This window comes from Podarcis pityusensis, assembly GCF_964106645.2.
Source record: "Podarcis pityusensis genome assembly, chromosome: 14".
Classification (NCBI taxonomy): domain Eukaryota; kingdom Metazoa; phylum Chordata; class Lepidosauria; order Squamata; family Lacertidae; genus Podarcis; species Podarcis pityusensis.
The window spans coordinates 12,955,949-12,982,873 of NC_138039.1; the positions used below are offsets into that span (position 1 = coordinate 12,955,949).

The following is a 26,925-nucleotide window of genomic DNA, read 5'->3' on the forward strand; positions in this document are numbered from 1 at the left end:
CCACATGAGCAAGGAGAACAAAGGGAATTCTTATAATAATAATAAATAAAAAAGATTCACCCAAATAGCCGGGAGGTCAGCAACTAACCTGTGGCAACTGTTCGTTCCCATATATGGGAAACTGCGCATTGCAAAATCCCATTATTAGCTTATTTCCTGTCCAGCAGTTCCAAAATTCACTCGCTCAGGCTTGGATCTAGGAAACACCCGGTCATAAAGTTGAACTAAAGCACTATCGTTTGCTCCTAAAGAGTTATATTTTCGCCGGAGAGCCTCCGTTTGATTCAGAGGCAGACAGGGACTTGGCCAGGGGAGTGGCTGGCAGGCTCAAGGCTGCCCCCTGCTGGGGAAGCCCCTGTGGGGATGGGGATGCTTCTGCAGAGGTGGTCAAGGGGCCTCGAGTAATTGATGGCCTCATTGAATCCAGCTCCCATTCCAGATGTGGCCAACGAAGATGTGAGGGGATGAGATGGAACGTGCTCATAAGGCTTTCTTTGCCGACTGGAGAGTACGCCCCAATTTCATGGCGATCACTGGCTAATAGTCATGATGGCTATATATTACCTCAGGCGGCACAGGACTCTGAAGGCTGGAGAACATGATGGGATAAGGCTACTGCATTCCTGCCCAGCCTGTGAGCAACCCACAGGCATCTGGTTGGCCACTGTGGCTTTATTTTCTTCCTATGTGGGGCTGCTGAAAGGAGAAACGTGTTCCAAGTCACCACAATCCTTATTTTGAAGTGCCACTCGGAGCCGCTGCTTTGTCTCTGGTTGGTAGGCCTCAGGGCTCTTGTTCGAAACAAAACAAAGTGGATCCAGCGACTCTGAAGAAAGGCCAGCCCTACCATTTGGCAGTTGTGTAGCAGCGACCTCAGGCAGCAGATGTTGGGTGTCTTGGAAAGGCTCCCCTTGGGCCTGTTCCGGAGTCTCCAGCTGCTACAAGATGCTGTGGTGAGACTGTCAATGGAGGAAGATTGGCGCCAGCATGTAACTCTGGTGATCAAAAGTCTGCACTGGCTGCCCGTACACTGTTGAACCAGGTTAAAAATATATGAACAGTGGTACCTCAGGTTACAGACGCTTCAGGTTACAGACTCCACTAACCCAGAAATAGTACCTCGGGTTAAGAACTTTGCTTCAGGATGAGAACAGAAATGGTGTTCCGGCGGCACAGCAGCAGCGGGAAGCCCCATTAGCTAAAGTGGTGCTTCAGGTTAAGAACAGTTTCAGGTTAAGAACGGACCTCCGGAACGAATTAAGTACTTAACCTGAGGTACCACTGTATTCATTTACAAGGACCCTGCATGCCCTCCAGCATCTTGAGTCCCAACCACACAAGATCCCAGAGCCCAAAAGACATACATATTTGGGTTGTGCTCCCACGGCACCCAAAAACACACATTTTGGGGTGCCATGCGAGATCGTGGCCCCGAAAAAAGCACTTCCGCCCCCCCCCCGGAGAAGCGCTTTCTTCTGGGCGAGACCTCAGCACAAAATCCTGCAATATCGCAGCACCCAAAATGGCCGCCGTGCTGTCCTGTGAGAAAACGGGATGTCCCGTTTTTCCCAGGACACTTGACAACTTGGGTCCAGAATATGTCAAGGATTGCCTGATCTCTTATAGCCCTGCCTGATCACTGAGATCTTGTGAGGAGTGACTGTTAGTGGATCCCCCATGACACAGATGCACAGCTCAGATCCAACAGTAGTTGCACGCTCAATACTGTGGGCCCAATTTATGGCCAGGTGTGCCCCCCCCCCCTTTGAACCTCCAGCACTTCTGGATAATCTTTCATCTTATTTCCAGCAGGTTTTAAAAACTGAATTCTGATTTTAGAGTTTTAACTCATTTTAAGTCATATTGTATCGGGTCTCCTTTGATTAAGCGATATAAAAATTGTCGAAGTAGACAGTAACATAGAAGGCATAAATAAAAGGCACGCGATTGTTGGTCACAGAGAGCATTGTTGTATTTTTACCAGCAGGGAAGGAGAAAACTGCCTCTGAGGTTTTCTGCTGGGGGTTAGCAGCTAAGGATACTATGGGAGTGCGCAGGACGAAGCACTATTTGTTTTACCTCAGGCGAGAAGATGCCTTGGGCTGGCCTTGGCCTGAACTCTGCCCAAACTTGCTCCAGAATCTTCTGCAGTGCGGAAACGCAGGGCTTCCTCAGCTGAGACAACCCTTTGTAAACAAAATTCTCTGAAAGTCTGAAAACCGCTAGGCAAACATTGGCGTAGGAGCTTATGGCTCCATGGCTGAGTTCTCTGTGAAGGAATGGTATATCTTTTGTGAGAGCAATGCCCTTGTTCAGTGTTTCTTTCTTTTCATACATATATTTTTTGGAAAGCTGATGTCTTTAGCTCATGGGGGGGGGAGAGGTAGGGAAGTGCCTGTCACAAATTCATAATTTAAAAACCATTATAATCCGTAGATTAAGGCTTGACAGACCCGACAGGTGTTCTGCATTTTCCTTGCTCTGCTGAACTTTTATTACCCAAGACAAAGGACGTGCCTCAAGGCACCCAACACCCTCAACTGAGCCCACAAGGAGAGCACCTCACAGGAGGTGGGGTGGAGCAGGAGCAGTCAAAGCCGCATGTTTATTTGTTCTTTTGTTTATTTATTACCTCTGTTTATTATTATCCCGCCTTCTGAGCCAAAGGATTTTCGGAACAGCATGTGAAGATGATGTTGAGAAGGGCAAACAATGTCAAACACATTTTAAAGGCTGCAGTTCCAACAATCCCGGGATAAAAACCAAAAGAGCCCAGATTCGAAGGAGACAGAGGGCTCTATTTCAACCTTCGACTCATTTGTGCAAGGGAAATTGGAGGGGGGCGCTGCGGGTGAACCCCACACCCAAGCATCTTTACAGCCCTCCAAAAGCTGACGGGAAACTGCTAAATCAGGCAGCCTCCTGGACCTGTGAAGGCTCCCAGGGCAATTTACAACCCTGCATATGTATTATTATTTAGAAGAATTATATACCGCTTAATGAAAAAGGTGGGGTACAGAGTCAATAAAAATGAAATAAATAAAATTGAGTGGAAAAGTGCTGACGCCTCCTAGTTAGCCAATCTCAGAATAAAATACTGGACCTAATAAGCTGCTGATCAGATCCTGCAAGGCTCGCTGTACATTCTTATGTTCTCTCCCCTCTGTGGACCTCAGGACCAAACAGCCTGGATAGCTCAGTTGGTTAGAGTGTGGTGCTGATAACGCCAAGGTTGCAGGTTCAATCCTGTAAGGGATATGTCATAGGCCAGGGATCAGCTTCACCTGTTGAGCAGCAGCCTGAAGGAGCAGGAAGCAGAGTGACCCCACCTGCTGCTGATCAGCCTTCTTGCTCCTGATAAAAACCAGCTGGCTCCAGCTTTCTTATGCTGGGTTTCCAGCCTCAGTCAGTTGCTGGAAACAACATTTGTCGTTCCTGGCCAGACCTTGCTGCTTCTTGCGACCTTGGACTCTCAGCTTCCTTGACCCCTGGACTGTCTGATTGCGTGAACTGAGATACTCCTGACCTTAGGACTGGACTGAACCTGGCATATGGACTCTGCCCCCAGGCAAGTACCCCCCTGAGACGTGGCTGGTTGGCTGGCCTCACCCACCACTGAGCTCTGCTGTGACTGAGCAGCGTGGGCCTACAACAGGATAGCTGCATATTCCTGCAGTGCAGGGAGTCAGATGAAATGTTTCTCATGTTCCCTCCCAACTCTGTAATTCTATGATCTAGGAAACTACCATCCTGGTGTGCAGAGCTCTGCTGGTCCATTCTGCCTGGCTTCATACTGTAATCAGAAAACCTTCCCAAAGTCCCTGCGAGGAGGAAGAGAGGTTAAGTGCAGGAATTGCTGAGTGCTTTTTTGATACCGTGCTCTACCACGATACATCAAATTCTAAGCAAAAAAAGAAAAAGGTACAAGCATGTAATGTTAAGGTTCGTGTTAGCTAGATGAGCAAAAAGAAGAAGGGAGAATTTGTTCAGACACGAAAGTTTTATCTACTGGATAATGACCAAAAATACCCCAGCTGCCTTCTCTAAGAAAATCAAATTTTAGAAGATTTTTCTTTTTTTTAAATGGCTGTGGCTATCAAAGACTTGCTGCAGGTTTTAACATGCAGAGAGCCCTGAAAGCTACTGAAGTTTCTTCTAGAGTTATAAATACCATCTCTGTCTTGTAATGCATATAGTCATTCATACTTATGCAAAGAGGACTGGAAGACTCTGTGTACAGCAAGTGTGTAAATGATGGCACATTAGCTCACCTGGAGAGGTATTTTGGCATCAGTTCCAGAAGGCTCACGACACATTTCTCCTGAGTAAGACTTTTAAATCCCAGTATCACTTCTTACTAAGAAATCCCAGCAGTTCCAGGCCTCCCGTGTGTTTGCCTACACTCGGTTAAGTAAATATTGCTGATGCTCCTTTTCAAAAGCTTCCTCTGGGTCTTTCATGCTGAACACTACAAAGTAGGAAACGGCCCTCCTCCTCGTCTTTGTCTGTAATAAGCCGGCTGCCGATGTCTTCAAATGATAACAACCAGCTCTGAGCAAACATCACAGGCACCCTTCACAGCAAGAAGGACAATGGACGTTGCCACCCCACAAACCACTTAATCCTGAACTTTTGTACTCGACGCTGCCTTACTCCTTTGGGCTCAAACCTGAGGGCCGGTTCACCCAGGTAGATACGTCACTTTGTTCCTGGATTGTTAAACAGTCATACCTCATGTTACGTTTGCTTCATGTTACATTCTTTCAGGTTACGTCTCGCGGCGACCCGGAAGTACCGGAAAGCGTTACTTCCGGGTTTTGCCGCTCGTGCATGCGCAGAAGCGCTAAATCATGTTTCGCACATGTGCACAAGCGCCAAATCGCGCCGCGGACCTGCACAGATACGGCGCTTCAGGTTGTGCTCTTTTCATGTTGCGAATGGGCCTCCAGAACGGATCCCGTTCGCAACCAGAGGTGCCACTGTATTCACTTATGGGTGGCATCTGAATGCACGAATTTTATACACTGAAAAGTGTTGTTTGAGGGGATGGAAAAGCTGTGTGTGTGTGTGTGTGTGTGTGTGTGTGTGTGTGTGTGTGGTTTGTTTCATGATGGCCTATTCGCATAGCCTGAGGATTAAATTCAGCCCTGAATGACTTGGGACCAGGTTACCTGAAAGACTGCCTCTTCCACCTGACCCAATGCTTAAGAACCTCTTTGGATGCCATGCGCTGGGTGTTCCCTCTGAATGAAGTGAGGTGGGTAAACACCACAGAGTGGGCCTTTCTACTCCTAGCATCTGCTTATGGAGCAGCCTTCCAAAACAGGCTGGCCTGATGCCATCTTTGTACTCTTTTGGGTACCAGGCTAATATATTTTTGTTTATCCGGGCCTTTTAGAAAAACTGACTTAATCTGGGCCTCGTGGCTGTCTTTAAATTGTTGTTTTAACTGTGGACCAATCAGCGCTACACATTTAAAACAGTATTATACCACTTTAAGCAGTACCCTTAACAAACTACAACTCCCATAATTCTTGGGGGGGGGGAAACTTGAGTGTTTAAATTAGTACCATAGCACTTTTTAATATATATTTTTATTGGGGGGAAATACAAAGTTACAAGTGCACAGAGTGAAATAAGGCACAAAAAGAAACAAGAAATGGTACCCATGCAGAAAACAAAACAGAACAAAAAGGATATTGTGTACATTGCAAAAAAAGGGGGGGGGGGAATTGTTACTGTAGTGAACCAGACCTTAACCTAATGTGGTATTTATAAAAATGAAATGGAATTCATCGTAGTGTTTTAAATGCATGGTGTGAATGGAGCCCTGGTCAACAGAGCAGCACCTTCTGACTGATGCGCTTCTGCTTTCAACTCCTCCCTCTCCCAGTTTCACCACCGCCCTCTCCTTGTTTCAGTCCAGGGTCCACATTCATTTGAGTGCCCTTCCCAAGGACCACATGCCCATGGCGGACTGGGCCAGAGGCAAAATCAGGAAGAGCAATGTACAGAAGTTTTACCTCAGTACAGGCAGTTTCTATGCGCACTCGCACACCCCTCTCATCCGAACCCCTGGGCCATCTGAAGACAATCATGTATAGGTATTTTTTTAAAAAAATGTTTTATTCTGTTTATATAGATATATTGGAAGCTGCCCAGAGTGACTGGGGCAACCCTGTAAGATGTGGGGGGTAGAAATAGTAAGAATTATCGTTATGGAATGGGAGGTCCCTATTTTCATCGGAGAAATGTTGGAGGGTATGCTCTCTATCCAGGGAACCTAGAGGCATCATGGGAGTCCAATAATGCATTCCTGTCAAGGGGAAAAACTCAAGGAAGGAGTGAATTGGGGCCAGTAGGTGGTGTGACTGGAAAAGGCGAGTGGCCTGAGGAGAGCCCAGAGGTCTGGGAGGCTGCAAATGGCCCTGGGCCTGAGGTTCCCCAGCACTGCTCCCCGGCCCTAGATTTAGGTGTGGCTCCCCACAGCCCCCACTAGGCCCCCGCACTGCTGTATATGCTGAATACCAGCTACGTAATTCACACTTTGTACTAGGATCAATGAAGGCCTTCCAAAGCAGTTTCAAAAATTGCTTGTGATGGGAGTCTTGCTTTCCTTATGAAATGGCGGGCGTTGATGAGCCCAATTTATTCATTAGTCTCAATCAGCTTCAGGGTGTGTGTATCTCCTGCTTATCTGTCCCCAAGAGCTTAGAAGCAGCGGATTTGGGGCTCTCAAATGTCATGGCGCCCTGGGCAATGCTAAAATTCAGCACCCCCTGCCTCTCTCGCTCCGTTCTGCAGCGATGTTTCGGCGCCCCCAGCAGCGTGGCGTCAGGTGCGGCCGCAGCAGTAGCGCCACCCTCAAAACGCCTCTGCACTTAGTTGCACATCTGCATGCGTGAAGGAGCTGAGGAATGTATGCAGGCCCTGGTGAGCACATGTTTACCTCGTGACGACTTGCAGCACTGTTGCAGCAGCGCGCTGACCAAAAAGCGAGAGCCTGTTTTACTCTAACAACATTGTTCTGAAAACCTATTTTCCCCTTCCCTCCCCGCCCCAGATGGCAAATCCATTGAATGTTTTGTTGTTTTAATTGGTAGCAGTTGTACAGCACCCAAATTGAACGGAGCACCTCCTTTTTTCAGAGGTTTAGCACTTCACATACAGGAGTCGGCTGAGACAGATGCAGGCCTCTGGGCCTAACTGCCAGATTTCGCTGTCTGCCTTCCTTTTTGTTGTTTTCAAATGATAAAGCAGCTGAGCGGCTCAGCCAGGACACTTCCCCACCTGCCAGGATTTTACTGGCTGGACCAGAATTTCATCCTCATGCATAGCTGCCAGAACAGAAGGATGGAAAGCCAGAAAAGTCTATGCTCAGTGCTTTCATTATAAACTTCTAGAAGCTGTGCTTTAAATATTTTTTTTAAAAAATAGCACTCTTGGGTACACTCCGCACATGTTTGGAGACAGCCCTAACAGATTAGTCAGCTGATTAAAGAAATTTAAAGCTGCAGTCTTTGATATGAGCTCTATTGAACACATTCGGACTGAGGCCCAAACTACATGCTGCATAGCTTTATGGCTAGGGGCCTGATCCAGATCAGGAGCCAAGCATAAGCAAATAAGAAGAGCCTTGCTGGATCAGGCTGATCCAGGATTCTGTTCTCACGGTGGCCAACCAAATGGCTGTGGGTAAACCAGCAAGCAGAACAAATACAAAGAGACTTTAAGCCTTTACCACCACTGACACCCCCGTCCACTGTAGTCCCAGTCCACACAGGGAACGTCTCTGCATCCCTTTCACATCAGCAGCTTTACAGCAACTTCTTTTCCTAAGCCTTATTGTGATTACAGATGAATGCAGAATTTCTATTCATATATATATATATAGGCGGATCTACTTAATTCACACCATCTGAAATAATACCCAAGCTGAAACATAGCCATGTTTTGAAATTTGCACTCCTCTGAATTTTGCAATGTACAAAGATGCATTTTCTAGTGCAAAGTGTGCATAAAAATGCATCATGTATTGGTGAAAACGGCATACGAGAATGCATTGTAGACAGGGAAATTGCACTGCAAAAATGTGTCTGTTGGGCAGAACTGCAGACAAAGATGTGTACGTTATTAGAAAACCGCACGAAAACGCTGCTGAATTTTCATGAGGACTTGTTTCCTAAGATATCACAAAATCATGTTGAAATATGCCGAACTGAACTTAAGCATGGGGAAATGGGGTGTTAAAAGGGCACTGATTTCTGCCCTGCCCATCAGTCACATGCTGCGCTGTGTCTGCTTCACTGCAGTTCAGCTTATCGCAAAAACTACATTATTTGCCTCGCAGTCCACTGTAGTGGAATTTTATGTCGTCAGTTACATAATTAATGACATCGCCATCACCCTATTCCATACCGTTCACTTCAATGCAAGGAAATGCGATGCAAATGGAAGGCAGGGGACAGTCATCAACTGTATATTGCTTGTGAACTGAAAACAACCGCAAGTCCTGGTTGCACTCTGTTGAAATCCCCACTCAGTCGTGGCTGATCATGGGCTGATCACTATCCCTCAGCCTGACCTAGCTCACAGGGTTATTGTGGAGATTAAATGGGGAGGGAGAGAACCATGTACACCACCTTGAGCTCCTTGGAGAAAAAGCTGGGGTACAAAGGCATAGAATCATCAAACAGTATAGTTGGAAGAGACCCCAAGGGTCATCTAGTCCAACCCCCTGCAATGCAGGAATCTTAACTAAAGCATCTATGACAGACGGCCATCCAATCTCTGCTTAAAAGCCTCTAGTGAAGATTAGTCCACCACCTTCCAAGGGAGTCCGTTCCACTATCTCTTACCATCTGCTCTTACCATCAGAAAGTTCTTCCTGGTATTTAGCCGGAATCTCCTTTAATATCCAACTACCCTTCCAATTCAAAACTAAAGGCATGGGTAAATTAGCATGTTGTTGCTTGTTGCCTAAAGACAGACAATGGCACCAGGCTGGCTTCCCTGAGAAGAGCATTCCACAAATGGGGAGCCACCATTGAAAAAGCTCTGAGTATTGAGCAGATGAGAGAAAACCTTTGGATCTGTTAGCTTCGCTGGCATCCCTTCTGATGAATGGTGAGATAAAAACTGCTTGAATAAATTATCACAATATAATATAGCTGCATTATATCTCCTTCATGTCAAGACCAATCTCCAGAGCTAGAGATCCATGCATTACATAAAAGGTATAATTCTTTTACTTGCCTTATATTTTTCATTTTCTTGATCTAATGAAGTAATCCACATGAACACCCGAAATATCCAATTAATTCTGTTTTTACCTCAGCTGTTAACTGATTCCATTTATTTAATTCTTCTTGATAATTAACTCTCTTCTTCAACATTGCTGACAACTTAATGAAGCTCAGTTTTTTCCAGATTTTTCTGATTACCCTGCTTTGTTGGTTGACATGTTCTCTTCTGTGCTTTGGCAAATAACAGCTTTGAAATGGTCAAAACACGTAGGATCTGGATCTCACAGGAATATAGGGGCTGAATTCTTTTTTTTAACAAAATCTAATAAGTAACTCAGCTTGCGAGCTTTCTCTTAAGGTTTCAACCACACAGTTCCCAAACCTCTTTGCTTTAATGCACCCCCACTACTAATGGAAGAAATCTCCCTTTGTTGGATTTGCAAAATCAACACGTTTCATCTCTAACTTTCTTTATGATCTTTGACTTTTGCTTTTTTTGTTGTTTTTGCTGCCACTGCCTGCTTTATACAGTTCTGTTAATCAAACGCTGACAACAATAACCTCCTTTGCAAATATGACTTCAAGCAGGTATGTGGCTCAGACAAGTGTGATCAGGCCTTCTTCTATAAAACAGCTCAGGAAAAAAATGGCCTCTGGCGTTCTAATCTCTCTAAATGTTAACTGCAAAGGAAGGGGGGAAATGCTTTACAATCCTTGCCCCCCCCCACCGCCGCCGCCCACCCCCTTGAGGGCTTGACATAAGGCTGAGCCAAAATTACCCCAGCCAAAATAGGAAAGAAAGAGGGGGGAAATGTATGGCCTTGACATTTTATTTCTGAATGAAACGTTAGGAAAGTCACTGTGCAAATTCCTTTCGGTTAAACCCTGAAGTCCAAGAAGATCAGGGCTAGGAAGCCCCATTAAAAAGGTTATCTGGTCCATTTCTCTGCACTGAAGCAGCACCAAATCCGTCAGAACCAAGTAGACATGATGATCAATGCATCACATGGAAAAAAGGGAAGCATCCTTTTAAAATTGAGAGTAGGCACAAGTAATACCTGTTTTCACCGGGGCTGGAATTCCTGTGGTGTAGAGGATTAATTATCCCCACCCCCCATCATGATGCCAATGAAAATGTCCCCCCCCCAAAAAAAAAAAATGAAAATGCACTGTTACATATCTTCCAACATCCCACTGATCAAAACTGGGATGCTTGTCTTTTGGTCCTGAGCTGTTCCAGGAGACAGGTGACTCGCTCAAGGTTACCAAAAAAACCTAGCGTCTTTTGGTCCAGCGCTCTGGCACCAGCCATCTATTCACGCAAGAACGTGAGACCCAAAAAACAGGGCATCCAATCAGAAGCTGAGATTGCTTCTGTAATTCCAGTATGTCCAGCTTAAATCGGGACGGTTTAGGGGTATGCTGTTAGACCTAACACAGCCACTGTGTACTTCTGAGTTACGAATTTTGTGCTGCATCTATTCCGAGCCTCAAGAAGCAAATCCCTCACTTCCTTTTAACAAAATAAGCAACCTCATAAATTCTCCTATGAGGAAGAGGCATAGCTCCATAGGAGAGAACATGCTTGGCATGCTAAATAAATAAATAGCCCAGGTTTGATCCCTGGTCTTTCCAGGTGAGGCTGGAAAACAATCCTGCCAATCAAAATACTGAACTAGACAGAGCAACAGTCTGACATGGTTCTTTAAAACGCCGAGCTCTGTCTAGAAAGTGAGCCCTAAACTCAGAACAGACCCAATGGGCCTAAGTGAGCCCATTCATTTTAACGGGTCTAGTCTGAATAAAAGGTAAAGGGACCCCTGACCATTAGGTCCAGTCGTGGCCGACTCTGGGGTTGCGATGTTCATCTCGCTTTATTGGCCAAGGGAGCTGGCGTAGTTTCCGGGTCATGTGGCCAACATTACTAAGCCACTTCTGGCGAACCAGAGCAGCACACGGAAATGCCGTTTACCTTCCCGCCAGAGTGGTACCTACTTATCTACTTGCACTTTGACATGCTTTCGAACTGAAAGGTTGGCAGGAACAGGGACCGAGCAACAGGAGCTCACCCCACCACGGGGATTCAAACCGCCGACCTTCTGATCGGCAAGTCCTAGGCTCTGTGGTTTAACCCACAGTGCCACCCGCGTCCTGGTCTGAATAGAGCTAACATTATATCCAACCCAATTGATCCAGACACCTATCTACCAGGAATTGAGTTGCACACTAAAGTTTGCTACTATGATTGGCAAAGGGCTGTAGTTTGGTGGCAGAAAAGCTGCTTTGAATGCAGAAGATCCTGGGTTCAATCCCCGTCTTTCCAGGTAATGCTGAGAAAGAGATGCCGGAGTGAAACCCTGGAGAGCTGCTTCCCGCCAGTGTTGGAAATACTGAGCTAGATGGGTTCTGACTCGGTATAATATTTCCTTCTAGTGAAATCTGCACTCAACTTGGTTCCGCCTCCAATTGTTTCTGCTGGCTGCTTCCAGCAAAGGAAGAATGCAAGGATGTGGCGATGGGGGCAGGGGGTGGAGGAAAGTGATTAAGATGGCAATAAACTAAGGCCTATTGCAAAAAGGAAGGAACTTCTAGGTGAGACTTCAAGAAAGGAAATGATTCAGTGGTCGGGGTGGGAGATATCTACAAGCAGATGGAGTTTCATATACTTAATTAAATCCGACTCCATTGTAAGGAAGGAGGTGCCGGGATCCAAGTTGAAAAAACAATATCAAATTGAGGAGGCTGTTTATGTGGGGGGCTTGGATAGAGAGGGACGGATCTGTCGCTCTCATTTTATTTTCTTGTCTCTGGTTCATATTACCCCATTTCCACTTCAGTCTGCAGTTTTTTAAAAGTCTGCATGAAAATATATATGCTGGTTTTTGTTTTTTGTTTAAAAAAACTTCTGTTGTTTTTTTAAACGGGTTGTAATCTATGCTAGTCCTACTCAGAATAGAACCATTAAAATTAAAGTACAGGTAAGGTAAGTTTATTAATACAACCCGATGTTTTTATACATGCAGTTATTTTAACTCTGTGGGGGGGGGAGTATAATGTTTTATATATGCAATTGTATAAGTTTTTATATGTGTGTACCTGTTTTATAAATGCTTTTATTATGTTGTGAATAGCCTTGGAATGCCTCATGGGAAGTGATTCATAAATGAAATAACAATAATAACGTTTTGTGCACATTTTTCTTAACATGAGGCATTCTCGGATGCTATTTTCATTTCTGTGCACGCTTCCCCCAATATGTGCATTTATTTTGGTTGGAGAACTGCTTCAGAAAATTCAGAGAAGTGCATTTCCTAGTAGCTGCTACTCAGAGGTTGCCACCTCTGGCAGTAGAGGTAGCACATAGCTTTATCCTTCATGAATTAGCCTCACCCCCTTTTCAAGCCATCCAAGCTAACAACCATAACCACATCCTGTGGCAGTGAGTTCCACAGTTTAGCAAGGTGTTGTGCAAAGAACGATTTGTGGCTGTCTGCTCTGAATCTTCCAATAAACAGTTTCATTGGCTTGTCGCAGGTTCTACTATTGTAAGCAAGGAAGAAAGTGTCTCTCTTTCGTCTTTCTGCGCACAGTATCAAAGTGGTGTCATCCCCAGGAACTCTCCAGATTCCTCCCTCCTTCTCCAGTACCCGATTCTCTTACCTGGAGATGTCAGGGGTTGAACATGGGACATTCTGTAACCCAAGCATATGTTCTATACCACTGAGATATGATCCCTCCCTAAAGGCTATTCCTTTCTTCACTTAATTTCATTAACAGTATTTACCGTATTTTTCGCTCCATAGGGCAAACTGGACCATAGGGCACATCTAGTTTTTAGGGGGGGAAATAAAGAAAAAAAAATTATTTCCCCCCCAGCCCCAAAGAGCAAAGAAGCCAAGACAGCGAGCGGGATCCATCCCGCTCGCTATCTTGGCTTCCTTTTTAGCCGCGGGGCTGGGGCGGGGGAAGCCCAAGCTTCCCCCAACCCCAGCCCCCAGAACGGGTCTGGGAGCGGGGGCGAGGTTGCGCACAACCTCGCCTTCACTCCCGGAGCTTGCTGCTATCCGCAAGCCTTCTGAGCCCGGCGGGAACTCCTGCCAGGCTCCGAAGGCTTGCGGATAGCTGCCTGATGCCCGGGGTGCACAGCGGGAGTTGGACTCCCCGGGCTTCAGGCTTCAGGCTGCTATCCGCAAGCCTTTGGAGCCCGGCGGGAACTCCCACCGCGCTCCGAAGGCTTGCGGATAGCTACCAGAAGCCTGCATTCGCTCCATAGGACGCACACACATTTCCCCTTCATTTTTGGAGGGGGAAAAATGCGTCCTATAGAGCGAGAAATACGGTATATACCACCCAACAGCTTGAGAATCCATCTCAAGAATAGGAAGAACTTTCTGACGGTAAGAGCTGCTTGATCGCAGAACGGACTACCGTGAAAAATGGTGGATTCTCCTTCATTGGAGATTTCAAACACAGTTTGTACGGCCATGTTTCAAGGATTATTTAGCTGTGATTCCTGCATTGCAAGGGGTTGCACTGGATGACCTTGAGGTCCCTTCCAGCTCTACAGATCTGTGATTTTAAGCCTGCCTCTTGCTTTGACATAACATGCTTTCCCTCTGCCCCACTGGGTAGAAGGCAGAGCAGCTTCCAAAACAAAGCCTCACAATTTCTGCCAGTACAAACTTCCTCCTCCTCCTCCATCCCTCCAATGGTATGACGTCTTTCCATTTAAGCCCTCAAGTCTGTTTTAGTGATGTTCTCAGCCTCTCAGCAAAGCAGCTTGGGTCAAACACAGAGATAGATAGATATCCCATCTCTGGGGAGGCGTGATAATCCAATCGCCTGGTGTGTGCATAAGAAGGGAGGGGTATCTCATATATACCATGGAATAAAGAGGCACACTTGGAATTGCAATCATGGGAAAGGCCATATGATGAATGTTAAAACAGGGCAACCTGGAAGAACATAGGAGAAGCAGCTGCAGGAATGCAGAGCAAAAGCACATTTCTCCAGATGTGGCTTCAAGCTGTCTTTCTCATCACCACCTGTTGGACTTTAGCCTCCCACTTTACAACAACATGGAAGTGGAAGCATCCATCCCTGCAGTTGTGGGGCTGGCACTTCCTGGCCAGAGGTCTAGACTGGCACTGTGGGCAAGGCAAGTAGCCTATGGCTGCATTAATGCCAAGTTGTGTAGCTTCAATGCTGTTCATACCATACAAAAGGCCCTCTCTGCAGCTAGGTACATACCAAACACTTAAAGCACATGACTTTCCCCAAATAATCCTGAGAATTCTGGTTGGTTAAGGGCACTGGGAATCATAGCTCTGTGGGGGTAAACTACAGTTCCCAGGTGTGCATGCAGTCCAATAGTTATGGGACTGCCAGATGTGTCCATACAAACAGCTATCCATACATCCTGTGCAAATCAAGGAGGGCAGGTCCACCTCTTTCCCTGCTGGAAGTGGCAGGTTGTCCTCTTACTCCAGAGATCAGGTATAGGCAAACTCAGCCCTCCAGATGTTTTTGGGACTACAATTCCCATCATCCCTGACCACTGGTCCTGTTAGCTAGGGATGATGGGAGTTGTAGTCCCAAAACATCTGGAGGGCCAAGTTTGCCTATGCCCGCTAGAGATGCTCTGTTACAACCAAGCAGAAGTGTAATGTGAATTAAACGACAATGTAATCTTTCTGTTTCTGACAATTAAAGATTTTGTCTTTTTTGGCTGCCTGATCAGTGTCACACTATGCGGGGCTTTTTTCCCCCAGGGGGAACTCACAGGAATTCAGTTCCGGCATGTCTCTGGTGAGTGCCACTGCCACGCTAAGAGAATGAGGGAGGTGTTCATGGTCAGTTCCAGCATCTCTTTTTACAGAAAAAGAGCACTGTGTAAATGTATATTCAAATTTCTTGAACACAGTGACACCAGGTGGCAAAGACCAAAATGGCTACCCTCTTATGACCAGACATGAACCACTTGATCTTTCAGCTGAAAAGGCAGGAACAAAATAATTCCCCCGATGAAATCATGGGACTCAAAAGGCAGTATGTGCACCGTGGTGGCTGGCTGTGATTTGAGATCATGGCAAAAAACGGAATCTGAAAAACAGGAGCAGCAGTATGTCTGAGCAGATATTGTGGAACCTTAATGTGCTATGATTAATGGCATGCTGAGAAATGTACAAGGATTAGTTATGTGAAATGCAACGTAATTGGGTGGGCTGGATGCGAAGTCAGGGAACACCCAGATATGGGGTTCCAGATCCCATGCCAAGAATCATCTAGTCTAACCTTCTGCAATGCAGGAATTATAGCTCAACACTGCTAAAGAGTCCCTGACAGATGGCCATCCAACCTCTTTGTGGAAACCTCCAATGAAAGAGAGTCCATCACCTTCCAAGGGAGTCCATCTCTCTGTCGAACAGGTCTTGACGTCGGAAGTGCTCTACCACTGAGCTATGGCACACTGTTCCCTGGAGGGAAAACTGTCCTGGGGGAGGGGGCTTACTGGTTTGGTTACTGTGCAACTGAGGGGTTTTGGTACCCAACCAAAGCTTTTTCGGCAACCAAGTGGCCAAACAATCGCTGGGCTTCCCATTAGCCTTGGATCTGAGGAAAGGGCATGGATCTCAGTGCTATTGCCAGGACAATCCCCACCCACTCAAATATGGAAGCCTACATGTAAACGTTCTCCAGAGGAGAAGAAGAAGATGATTTTGGATTTGATATCCTGCTTTATCACTACCCGAAGGAGTCTCAAAGCGGCTAACATTCTCCTTTCCCTTCCTTCCCCACAACAAACACTCTGTGAGGTGAGTGGGGCTGAGAGTATGACTGCCCCAAGGTCACCCAGCAGCTGCATGTGGAAGAGTGGGGAAGCGAACCTGGTTCACCAGATTACGAGTCCACCACTCTTAACCACTGCACCGCACTGGCTCTCAGAGGAGCAAAGCAAAAGCGGTAGGGGGGCTTATTTCCATCAGGAACCCAAGGCAGATGGAAAGAGTAAAACAACAACTTCTACTTTCCTCTTTCAGTGTTGCAGTCCTAATTGAAATCACACACACACACACACACACACTCCTGCACGTTACACAAAAATATAAATGCTTTCCATCTAGTTTGGTGCCAATTTCTTAGAGGAATGCTCCTTCTGTGATGTCACAGCATTGTACCATACAGATTGGTCGTGGGTTAACTACGCATCGTTAAAAAGAGGGGAAAGCACATTGCTAAATAAAAAACAGGGGAAGATTTGTGCAGATTGGCATAAAATGTATATATGAAAATTTGTATGTATAGGTGCAAATTTTAAAATACTCCCTAAAATATAAATAGGCTTTTTCCCCCTAAAATTGAGAATTGCTTTCAGATGGAGGACTCTCCTCTGTAAAGTAGGACACATCACCATCCTCATAGAATTGTAGAGTTGGAAGGGATCCCGAGGGGGTCCAGCCCCCTGCAATGCAGGAATCTCAGCTAGAGCTTCCACGACAGATGACCCTCCAACTTCTGCTCACAAACTTCCAGTGAAGGAGAGTCATTCATCGTCCATCAGTCCAGCTGCAAAAAAATGGGCTTGTCTACTGCCAAAGACACGACCCTAAGCACCTGAGGGCTGCCTGTGACACGGAATGCACAGACATGCAAATTCTTCCCAGGAAGCATTCACATTGTGGCTGCCATCCATCCTTACCACCAGCCACTAAAATACTGCATAGCGCCACTTTAAAAAAAGGAAAGAAAGAACAAATGACAAAATCATCTGGAGTTACCAAATGCTTGAAGTATTCTGTTACGGGCAGTCTAAATATCCGCGTGCAGCAGCTGACAGAACAGGGCATACCAGCTCTTACAGCTGTTGTAGCTGATTCAAAGACCACCTTTGTTTCTGGAAACAAAGGACAAGGATAAGCCCAGCTGCCACCTCACAAGATGCAGCGCCGCTCAGGTCAAGAAACCTAGGCTGTAATCCATAACTTATTTAGTCCGGATGCATTCCATTAAAGTTGACTGGGCTGCTCTGCAGTGAACGGGTTGTGGACTGCACCCTCTGCAAAGCTGTACCACGTTACTTACAGATGTATATAAACTGAACGTTAAAACAGGAGACCCACTGAATCTTTCTTCTATGGGTGAGCCTGTTTTCCTCCTGCATCCACAACGTAAATGACATAGTAGTGGTTTGAACCCACAACTGGGCTACAGCCATCCTTCCCCTTATGCAGGCTCTCATCTTTTTATTATTATTATTATTATTATTATTATTAAGCACTGAGTATACCTTTATTCATTTAAACATCCGCATGTCACCTTGTTTTTTTCAAAAAGCACAATCAGTTTTAAAAGAGTTGCAAAGGTTCTCTAGGGGATAATGATGCCACAGCCCACAGCCAATCAGTGCTGTGCATGCCGGGTTTTTGGGGCAAACTCACTAAACAGGATGACATTGAATAGTGGCAGACTATGGCGCCTCAAATTTCAATGGCGCCCTGTGAAATGCCAAAATCTGGCAGCGGCCTCCCACCCCACCCCCCACTGCCTCTCACCTTCTGATGGCTGTCATAGTTGTGGTTCCTGCTGCAGTGCCCCAGAAGCCCCATGCCTGGTGCAACCGCACCGGGCGCTCTCTCTTAGATCCACCTTTGCACTGAGCTCAACTCAGAAGACAATTTGAATCAAATGCAGTGCCTGCAGTTCTGGAGAGGTCTCAATGGTTAAGTAAGGTTATTATGACCATCTTACCCTTAAATGTCTACCGCTTGGTGGAAAGAAGAGCACAAATTTAACAAATGAATAAGTGAAATAAACCGCTGCTCAACTGCTCGGCTAAAACCCAGCTTGATTATCCATTCCTGTTGCCAATTCTAGATGGGCACTCAGCTAGCAATGGATAGCCAAAATGTGAATAAGGTGAAATCAGAGGATCATATCCTACCTTCTCTCATTATCATCCAGGTGAGCAAAGAGCACGTTCTTGGAGATGGCCTTTGCCAGAGCAGTCATGGTTTTATAGTCCTTGGGAATAACCTAGGCAAGGAGGAAGAGAGAGACACAACAATCTAGGTTCAGTCAAACGCCCCACCACGGACAATCTCACAATGAGGGCTGCTCCTGAGTTTTAAATTCCTAATAATCTTTTTCTAAACAAAAATTAAGAAACATTTAAAAATAACACATCTAAGCAGTACAGTACAGTGGTACCTCAGGTTACAGACACTTCAGGTTACAGACTCCACTAACCCGGAAGCAGTACCTTGGGTTAAGAACTTTGCTTCAGGATGAGAACAGAAATTGTACGGTGGCAGCAGGAGGCCCCATTAGCTAAAGTGGTACCTCAGGTTAAGAACAGTTTCAGGTTAAGAATGGACCTCCAGAACGAATTAAGTTCTTAACCTGAGGTACCACTGTATAGCCATATATAACAGTGCATGAGAACATCAAAGCCCAGATAAAGTCCTCATATTTCTGATGCACTTCACATCTCAAACGAGGGTCAGATGCAATAATGAAAGCCCCTGTTGTGCAGTGGTTAGAGGAGGGGGGTCTATAGCCCAAGGGTACCTAACCTGTGGCCCTCCAGATGCTGCTGAACTACAACTCCCATCATCCATGATCCAGCTAGGGCTGGTGGAAGTTGGATGGGGACCATATGTTGAGATTCCTGCATTACAGGGTGTTGGACTACATGATCCTCAGGGCCCCTTCCAACTCTACAATTCTATGATTCTGTGATCTTACAAAGGAACCGGATTGACCCCTTCAGCAGTCCCTTCAAACTCTCATCTTACAGATGTAAATTCACAGGCTTTTGGGGATCCAAAAGGCATCATCCAAACCACCCCCTTCCCTTTCCTGTAACAATGTACTGAGCACTGAAGTATGCATGTATTTTGTAAAATGAAGCTTGAGCCACATTTTAATGGAGAAGTTGGGAGCCCCTGGGCTAGCCTGTGGCTTTCCTTATGACCTGGACTGTGCCAGCAAAGGAAAAAAGGGCAGGAGAGGGAGAGGCATTATTACCCTGCAAGGAACATCAAATGGGGATATTAAGAACAGCTGACTAGGAAATAATTAAGCAGCCGGCAGTATCTTATAAAATATTACTTTTTGTAAATGCATCTTATGCAGTGAGATACATTAATCATTTAACTCGCTGTCTCAAATACTGGGTGGCTGCCAGCACAGCTTTATTTAAACCTGGGAGAGAAGCCCAGGGAACTGTTTTGACATGAAGAGAAACAAGGATGAAGCGATTCAGGACCCATTCGCACAATCGCTTCTGCATAGGATGGCTGCCACTTGGGACATGAGAGGCGGCTGTGTTGGTGATCTGTAGGAGCTGGTATATTTTCTGCGCTCTGCCCTGATGAAATTGTTGAGCTGATCAGCAGCATGCCTGGCTGAAACGACGTGCGTGCCAATATGGGCATGTGAAACCTCAGCATGGGCTCACTTAGCGATGTGAACAGCCTAATCATCTTGGATCGCAGAGGAAAGGGGTAGAAGGCTCCTTTCGTGCTCTCGCTATTCATGCCATGCTGCTGTTCAATGGTGTTCTCTGGGCTTTTAGTTTCCATGCAGAAACAGGGGACCTGCCACCACCAAGTGTTGCTGAAAGCCCACCATACGTTTAAAGCAATCCTCCCAAACAATCCCTCTTCCCAGGGAGCTCTGGGAACAGTAGCTCTGCGGGTAAGGGTAAAGGTAAATGACCCCTGGACGGTTAAGTCCAGTTAAAGGCGTCTATGGGGTTGCGGCGCTCATCTCGCTTTCAGGCCAAGGGAGCCAGCGTTTGTCCATAGAAAACTTTCCGGGTCATGTGGCCAGAATGACTAAACCACCTCTGGCGCAATGGCATACAGTGACGGAAACCAGAGCGCACAGAAGCATTGTTTACCTTCCCGCCACAGCAGTACCTATTTATCTACTTGCACTGGCGTGCTTTCGAACTGATAGGTTGGCAGAAGCTGGGACAGAGCTATGGCAGCTCTCCCCGTTGGGGGGATTTGAACCACTGACCTTCTGATCGGCAAGCCCAAGAGGCTCAGTGGTTTAGACCACAGCACCACCTGCATCCCTTCAGCTCTGTGGAGGGGAATAGGGGTCTCCTAACAACTCTCTTAACAAACCACAATTCCCAGTATTCTTTATGTGGAAGCCATGACTGTTAAAGTGCTATAGGAGTGATTTGAATGGGTGCTGTGAATGGGACCCACGTTCCCCACAGAGAACTCGGTCATGTGTAGCTATTCCCGTATGGATTAATGTATTGCCCACCAGCTGAGGGGAGCTGACTGCAGCCCTTTTGCACTATGGCTAGCCATAGTGTGAGGAATTTACATATACATTGCAGGGGGTTGGACTAGATAACTCTTGGGATCCCTTCTAACTCTATGGTTCTATGGGCAGAGCAGAAAACATGGCTCTGGAGATCCAGCTAATGGGGAAGTTCTAGTCTGTTCCCAACTCAGCATCACTTTTGATTTCTGGATAGGTATGGTAGCTTATTGACGCAGCTTGGGGGTGGGGGAATGTTGCTGTGTGTGCGTCAATAAGCCATTTATAGCACTGATCTCAAGAACAAGATCCCGCAGATCTTTACCTTCCTGACATAAGAAACCGCATCTTCTTCCGTGTACACCTCTGCACTGACTCCACCCCTTCTGTGCCGCGCCTTGACCACCGGGTTTGGGGGCGGAGGAGAAATTTCGTCATCGTGGGAATCCGATTGTGAGTTGGATTTCTGCCAAGCCAGGATCTGTTTGCATTCTTCCTGCAAGGGAGAAAGAAGAGTGAGAACCTGTTCTCCTCCACAACTGCCAGCCCAAACCATTTAATACCAGTTAACCCCACCAGTCGTCATCCCACATTGAAGACGGAGGCTACGTACTGTAAATATTTGCTCTTGTCAGACTCTTGGTACAAAAATGAGATTTGCAGTTTCAGAACCGCTTTTGCTATTAGGACTTAATCCCCCAAGCACGGCTGTAAAACAAGCTCTGAATTTTTACAGAGCTGAGTTTCTATATAGGAGAGGGACACTGAATGGTCTCGTTGGGGGGCTATTTCTTTGAACTGCAAAACTGAAAATCATCGTACACATAACTGTTAAATTTTACCAACAAACATTGTTTGGGGAAAGAGTTGGAGCTGAAAAGAGGATTGTATGTGTGTGTGAGAGAGAATTATTCCTACAAACGCCAAAGAACTGCAGAATACCAGACAGAGGCAATGTTCAATCATCCCAACCTATCCATCTCCCTTCCACAATCACTAGGAAATTTAGAAACCTGGAAAGAAGGGTAGGGGTGTATATAAAGGGTAGGTGATAGAGCTCAGTCTTGCTTGGGATATATACCCTTTGATGGGAAAGTCATCACCCCTAATCCCAGATGATTGTGGGCTACCTATGGCTCCTCCGCACTAAAAGAAAGACAGTCTGCACATGCTTAAATGAATCCCTTGATTATTATGCTTTACATTGGGATAACCAATGTTGTGTCCTCCAGATGGTGTTGGACTACAACTCCCATCATCCCCAGGCAATCACGGCCAAGGATGACAAAGTTGTACGCAGCCCAACAACTTCTGAAGAGCACCACATTGGCTTCCCTGATGAAAAGCACAATAATCGCATTCACTACCTCCCAATTTACATTTTCTAGGATTTCACACACGCACATATCCCAATTAACAGTGAGATCAAAATCCTCCGCTGGAAGCTGTGGCGTACGGAAAGGGAGGTAAAGATTTTAGAAAATCATGGGCAGCCTGCCTATTATCAGGTGGAACGTTTCATAGAGTGCAAATCACCACCCAGTAAAGCAGACCCTCCAAGTGTCCCTATTTTCCAGGGACAGGCCTGGATTTACAGAAGCCATCCCAATTTCTGATTTGATCCCAGAACATCTTGCTTTTCTTTAGGACGTCCTTATTTTCACTGGAGAAATGTTGGTGGGTATGGAGTTATGCAACCCCTGAGCCAAGGAGATAATAAACTATACAACCTTTAGAAGCCATCTGAAGGCAGCCCTGTATAGGGAAGTTTTTAAAAGTTTTATATATGTTGGAAGCCGCCCAGAGTGGCTGGAGCAAGACAATCAGATGAGTGGGGTACAGTCATACCTCATGTTACGTCCGCTTCATGTTACGTTCTTTCACGTTACGTCCCGCGGCGACCCAGAAGTACCGGAAAGGGTTACTTCCGGGTTTTGTCACTCGCGCATGTGCACAAAATGACGTCACACACATGCACAGAAGCAGCGAATTGCAACCCACGTGTGCGCAGACGCACCACTGTGGGTTGTGCTCTTTTCATGTTGCGAACAGGCCTCCAGAACGGATCCTGTTCGTAACCAGAGGTACCACTGTATAAATAATAAAATGATGATGTTGATGATGGAACAGGACATCCCTATTTTCATTGGAAAAATATTGGAGGGTATGGGATGGCACAGATGACAAAGCTACCCCCTAATAGCTACTTAGCTTAGGACCACAGTGGCAGATTTATGGTCTGCAGGGCCCTGTGTACAGTCCTTTTGGAGGGCCCTATTCATCCACCTAAACAAAAGTGATGGGGGAGATGAATTTACACCGACTGGCAGGGGTTCTCCAGAGTTTCAGGCAGGAGTATCTGCCAGCCCTGGCTGGAGATGCCAGGGACTGAAAGTGGAAACTTCTGCATGCAATGCATATGCTCTACCAATGAGTTACACTTGAGTCCAAGCCCCACAGTCCAACAACATCTGGAGGGCTATGGGTTCTCCATTCCTGACTCAAAGCGACTTGACTGATAGCTTTCCAGCGAAAAACCTCTCCAGACCCAAGCAAATTGCTCATCGCCGTGTTCTGTCGTGCCATACACTGGGCCAGAGTCCCTGCCAAGTCTGCTCACCTCTAGTATTGCACTGACAAGACAATTTAGGAAGTGTGTCTACCAAATAGCAGGGTGCGGAGGAGGGAACAGCTCGGATCTCGGTGTCAGACATGTGGCTAATTACCATCTTAATCAGCTGGTTGTATTGACACAGGAAATGAGTTATGGTTAGCTCATCAGCTGTAGCATGAGAAAAAAGAAAGGAGTGCGGTGCTCAAAACTGTCTCCTGATTTAATGGCTTCTTCCCAAAAGGCGTAAGAGCGGCGAGAAAAACAGGTGATTCATGGACCAGTCAGCAGGAATATGTGCAACCATCTCAAAAAGATTATCTTTGAGCTAGGAACAATGCACAAAAAAAAGGGCAAGGAGAGGCCAGGTCAACAGTAAAAGCAGTGGCCTCCATATGTTGTTGAAAAACAGTCAGTGCTGCCAGGGTCCAGGGTTGTGAGGTGTCGATCACCCACAACCGTTTCTGCAGCAGGGTCCCTGTGAGCATCTTAGATCTACCCAATCAGCATGGGAAAGGAGCCTTTTTATCCACTGCCCGCTCCAAAGCATTTGGAGGAAGCTGAAAGCACAAAGCACGTTTCAAGAGAATGGTGTGCATGCACTGTTAGCTACAATGGTGCTTCACAGAAAATACAACAAGTCATTCCAAAAGGCGATATTGGGGCACTCCACATCACTTGCACATGCACAGAAAACAGTAGATCTAACCCCAAGGCAATACATGGAGGTCTACAATGATCTCTGCAATGCATTCCTAATGGTTGTATAAACTCAGAAAGTTGCATCATCTTAGAAGGGAGATGGCTGTGACTGTCATGAATGGACCCTGCACTTTTGAACTTGCCCCTCTACTACTGAGTACGACTCCCACCATCCCAGAGCATTGGCCTTCCTGGCTGGGGCTGATTGGAGTTGGGGTTCAACAATATCTTTGGGGCACTATATTGACTCACCGTGGGCTAGGTCCTTTGGAGATTTCCATTTTAGGAGGTGGGGAAGAGAACTAAATTGCAGAGATTTTTAGGAGTACACATAGCATGGAGAATGAGGACAAAGAGGAGTTCTCTTCCTCTCATTCTATTAGAACGCAAGATCACCCAGTGTAATAATAATAATAATAATAATAAGTAGTAGTAGTAGTAGTAGTAGTAGTATACCACCCTATACTCCCACATCTCAGGGCGGTTACAACATAAAATCACTATAGGAAACCACAAAATACATAATCAAAACAAAAACAACCCAATAACCTTCCCCCTTCCAACACATTTTAAAAGGGCTTTGGATATCAATCAGCCCAAGGCTTGCTTAAAAAGGATCATTTTTGCCTGGCGCCTAAAGGTATATAATGAAGGCGCCAGGCGAACCTCCTCAGAGAGAGCATTCCACAAACAGGGAGCCACTGCAGAGAAAGCCCGTTCTTGTCTTGTCACTCTCCACATCTCCCTTGGAAGAGATTCAGGACAGACCACAGTTGTTCACAAAATGAACTTATGGAATTTGATGCCACCAGTTACAGAGTATTAAGAACCCTGGAGCAAACATATAAAATTGATGCAACTGATGATCTTGGCTGATGAATGAGTGATACTTGTAATGCAAATTGTCACTAATTGGTTTTAAAATGTTTTTAACGTTGCAGTTTTAAATAGTATTGTGATAGGTGTGTTAGAAATTCAATAATAAAAAAACAAAAGATTTGTGTTCCGTTCAGCAGAAGAACAAATTTGCTCCAAACCACAGAAACTTTTCCAGCCTGTTTCTGAGCTCAACTTTGTCAAAAGAGAGCTTTTAAACAGGCAAGTCTTGTTCATTCTCTGCAAACTCGGTGCCCTCCATAAACATTCCAACAGATTCCTACTATCCTGTCACCAGAAGCATCCACACCACTAACTTAACCTGGTATGGTACCTGTTTAACTGGCATGGCTTCCCATAAATCCTAGGCATTGTAATTTGGTGAAGGTACCGAGAACAATACTCTGTTTGCAGATGGTAAGCTTCTCTGACAAAAATAATTTCCCAGATTAGAATGACTATTAATCCAGTTTGAGCCTGTGGCATAGGTACATACCTGAAACCACGATACACAAATCTGCCAGTATGGTTTATTGGTTATAGCACTGGATGAAATCTGGGGGAACTCAGATACAAATATCTGCTTGATTACAAAGCTCACTGAGTAACTTGGACCAGTCACTATCTCTCACCTCAATAAACCCTCACAGGGTTGTTGGGAAGATAAAGGGGGGGAGGAAGCCAGGTACACTGTATTTAGTTCCTTCCAGGCAGGCAGCATATAGATACAATAAACAAACAAACAACACAAAATGGTGCATAGCAGCACCAACCTTTTTAAAAGAAAATTGTAGAAGAAAAACTGTACCTCTGTAGCAGCAGTAAATGATCGCCGACTAGCAAGATCAACCATGTTTCAGAAACAGCAGACCACAGCATATTAGAGTTAGTGGAAGGAAACTTTGGAGTCACCTGTTTCTGCTTCAGGCGGGGCCCGTATGCATACCTGAGGCATTCCTCCCAAATGCCTAGATGCCACCTCATCCTTAAATGCCCCCAAAATAAAGATTCCACAAGAGCTCACTTTCATAGAGGCTTCCCAATATTTTGCACTCTGCTGGCTTGGAACGGCTTGTCCATCAGCTCCTCAACAGCAGCACTGAGGATTCTGTGCGACCACAAGGCAGAACTTATCTGTTCTGCATTTCAGAATTTGCACTCGGAAAAACACTGAGATAGCTGCTAGCATTAAGAGAAGAGGGCTAGCTTTATATCACTTTGGATTCACCATGCCACAAATATTGCTAACACAAATCATCTTCGTTCCCCATATCTGATTCCCCCCCCCCCAAAAAAAATGTTTTGGGGACTGATTTACAAGGCAACTCCAGCTGCAAACAGGCTTTTTGCAGTCCAAGGTCACTGTCTTGCCCCCTCTTTTCCCAGCACCAAATCGCCCTGACCACAACTTTGCTTTCCTCCCCCCACAGCTTCTTTGGTGCATGGTAAACTTAATGGAGGGCTCCTTATTGGACCGCCTGCTGCAATGAACAATGTAAGAATGGTGGAACCGGAAGGTTATTAAATCAAACAGACAGAGAGACAGAAAACCCCACTTTATAAGCCGAGTACCTGAGGGCAGCACCTTGAAATGATAAAGTACAAAATCCAAAGGATGCATCAAGATTAACATTTATATACTTCTTCTAAAGGAGCCCTCCCACTTAGCTTGGGTTTGTTTTTTTTTTTGTTAGAGAGTAAATATAAAAATGCAAGTTACCATACGGTTCATTTGTTTAAAAAGAGATCTCTTCGCTACCAACTCCCTTTCTACGCAGCGAAGCAGCTAGCTTTTCCCATATGCTTCTCTTTGCTGCCCAGGTTCGAAAATCCATTACAGAACTCAAGCAAGGAAACTCAGGAAGACACGACAGCCAGGGCTAAGCTTTTAAAAAGTCATCGTCCACATATCCTGGGGTAAAACCGCACACTTGCGCACTCTCTCTCTCTCTCTTTTTTTTTCTCTCTCTCTCTCTCTCTCTCTCACACACACACATACAGTTGTAGCAAATCTTTTAAAGGAACAATCAACAAACCTTTCAAGAGGGGCCCTTTAAGTATATCCGTCTTCCGACGTAGCCTGCCATGAAGCCATCAACAGAAGTCACAAGTAAACACCTCACCCGTCCTTTTATTTATTTATTAAAACTGTCATCATGGCAACAAGCTCTCATGATGTACCAGAATGGCACGCATAATTCACAAGCG

The 26,925-nt window shown here is 45.8% G+C and overlaps 1 protein-coding gene across 6 annotated transcripts in view; it reads right to left on the reverse strand.

Moving 5' to 3' along the window:
• The window catches only part of PRKAR1B (protein kinase cAMP-dependent type I regulatory subunit beta), a 123,089-nt gene that overhangs the window by 78,831 nt on the left and 17,333 nt on the right, over positions 1–26,925 (reverse strand). For 3 of the 6 annotated variants that reach the window (XM_080981187.1, XM_080981186.1, XM_080981185.1), the window contains exons 3-4: positions 20,854–21,024; positions 18,187–18,278 (exon numbers count right to left, since the gene is read on the reverse strand). In XM_080981187.1, coding sequence (XP_080837313.1) covers positions 18,187–18,278; positions 20,854–21,024 — 263 coding nt within the window. Of the gene's footprint in view, positions 1–18,186; positions 18,279–20,853; positions 21,025–25,525; positions 25,635–25,741; positions 25,880–26,437; positions 26,683–26,925 lie in introns of those variants that run through there. The other 3 variants (XM_080981189.1, XM_080981190.1, XM_080981188.1) reach the window with 3 other exon arrangements.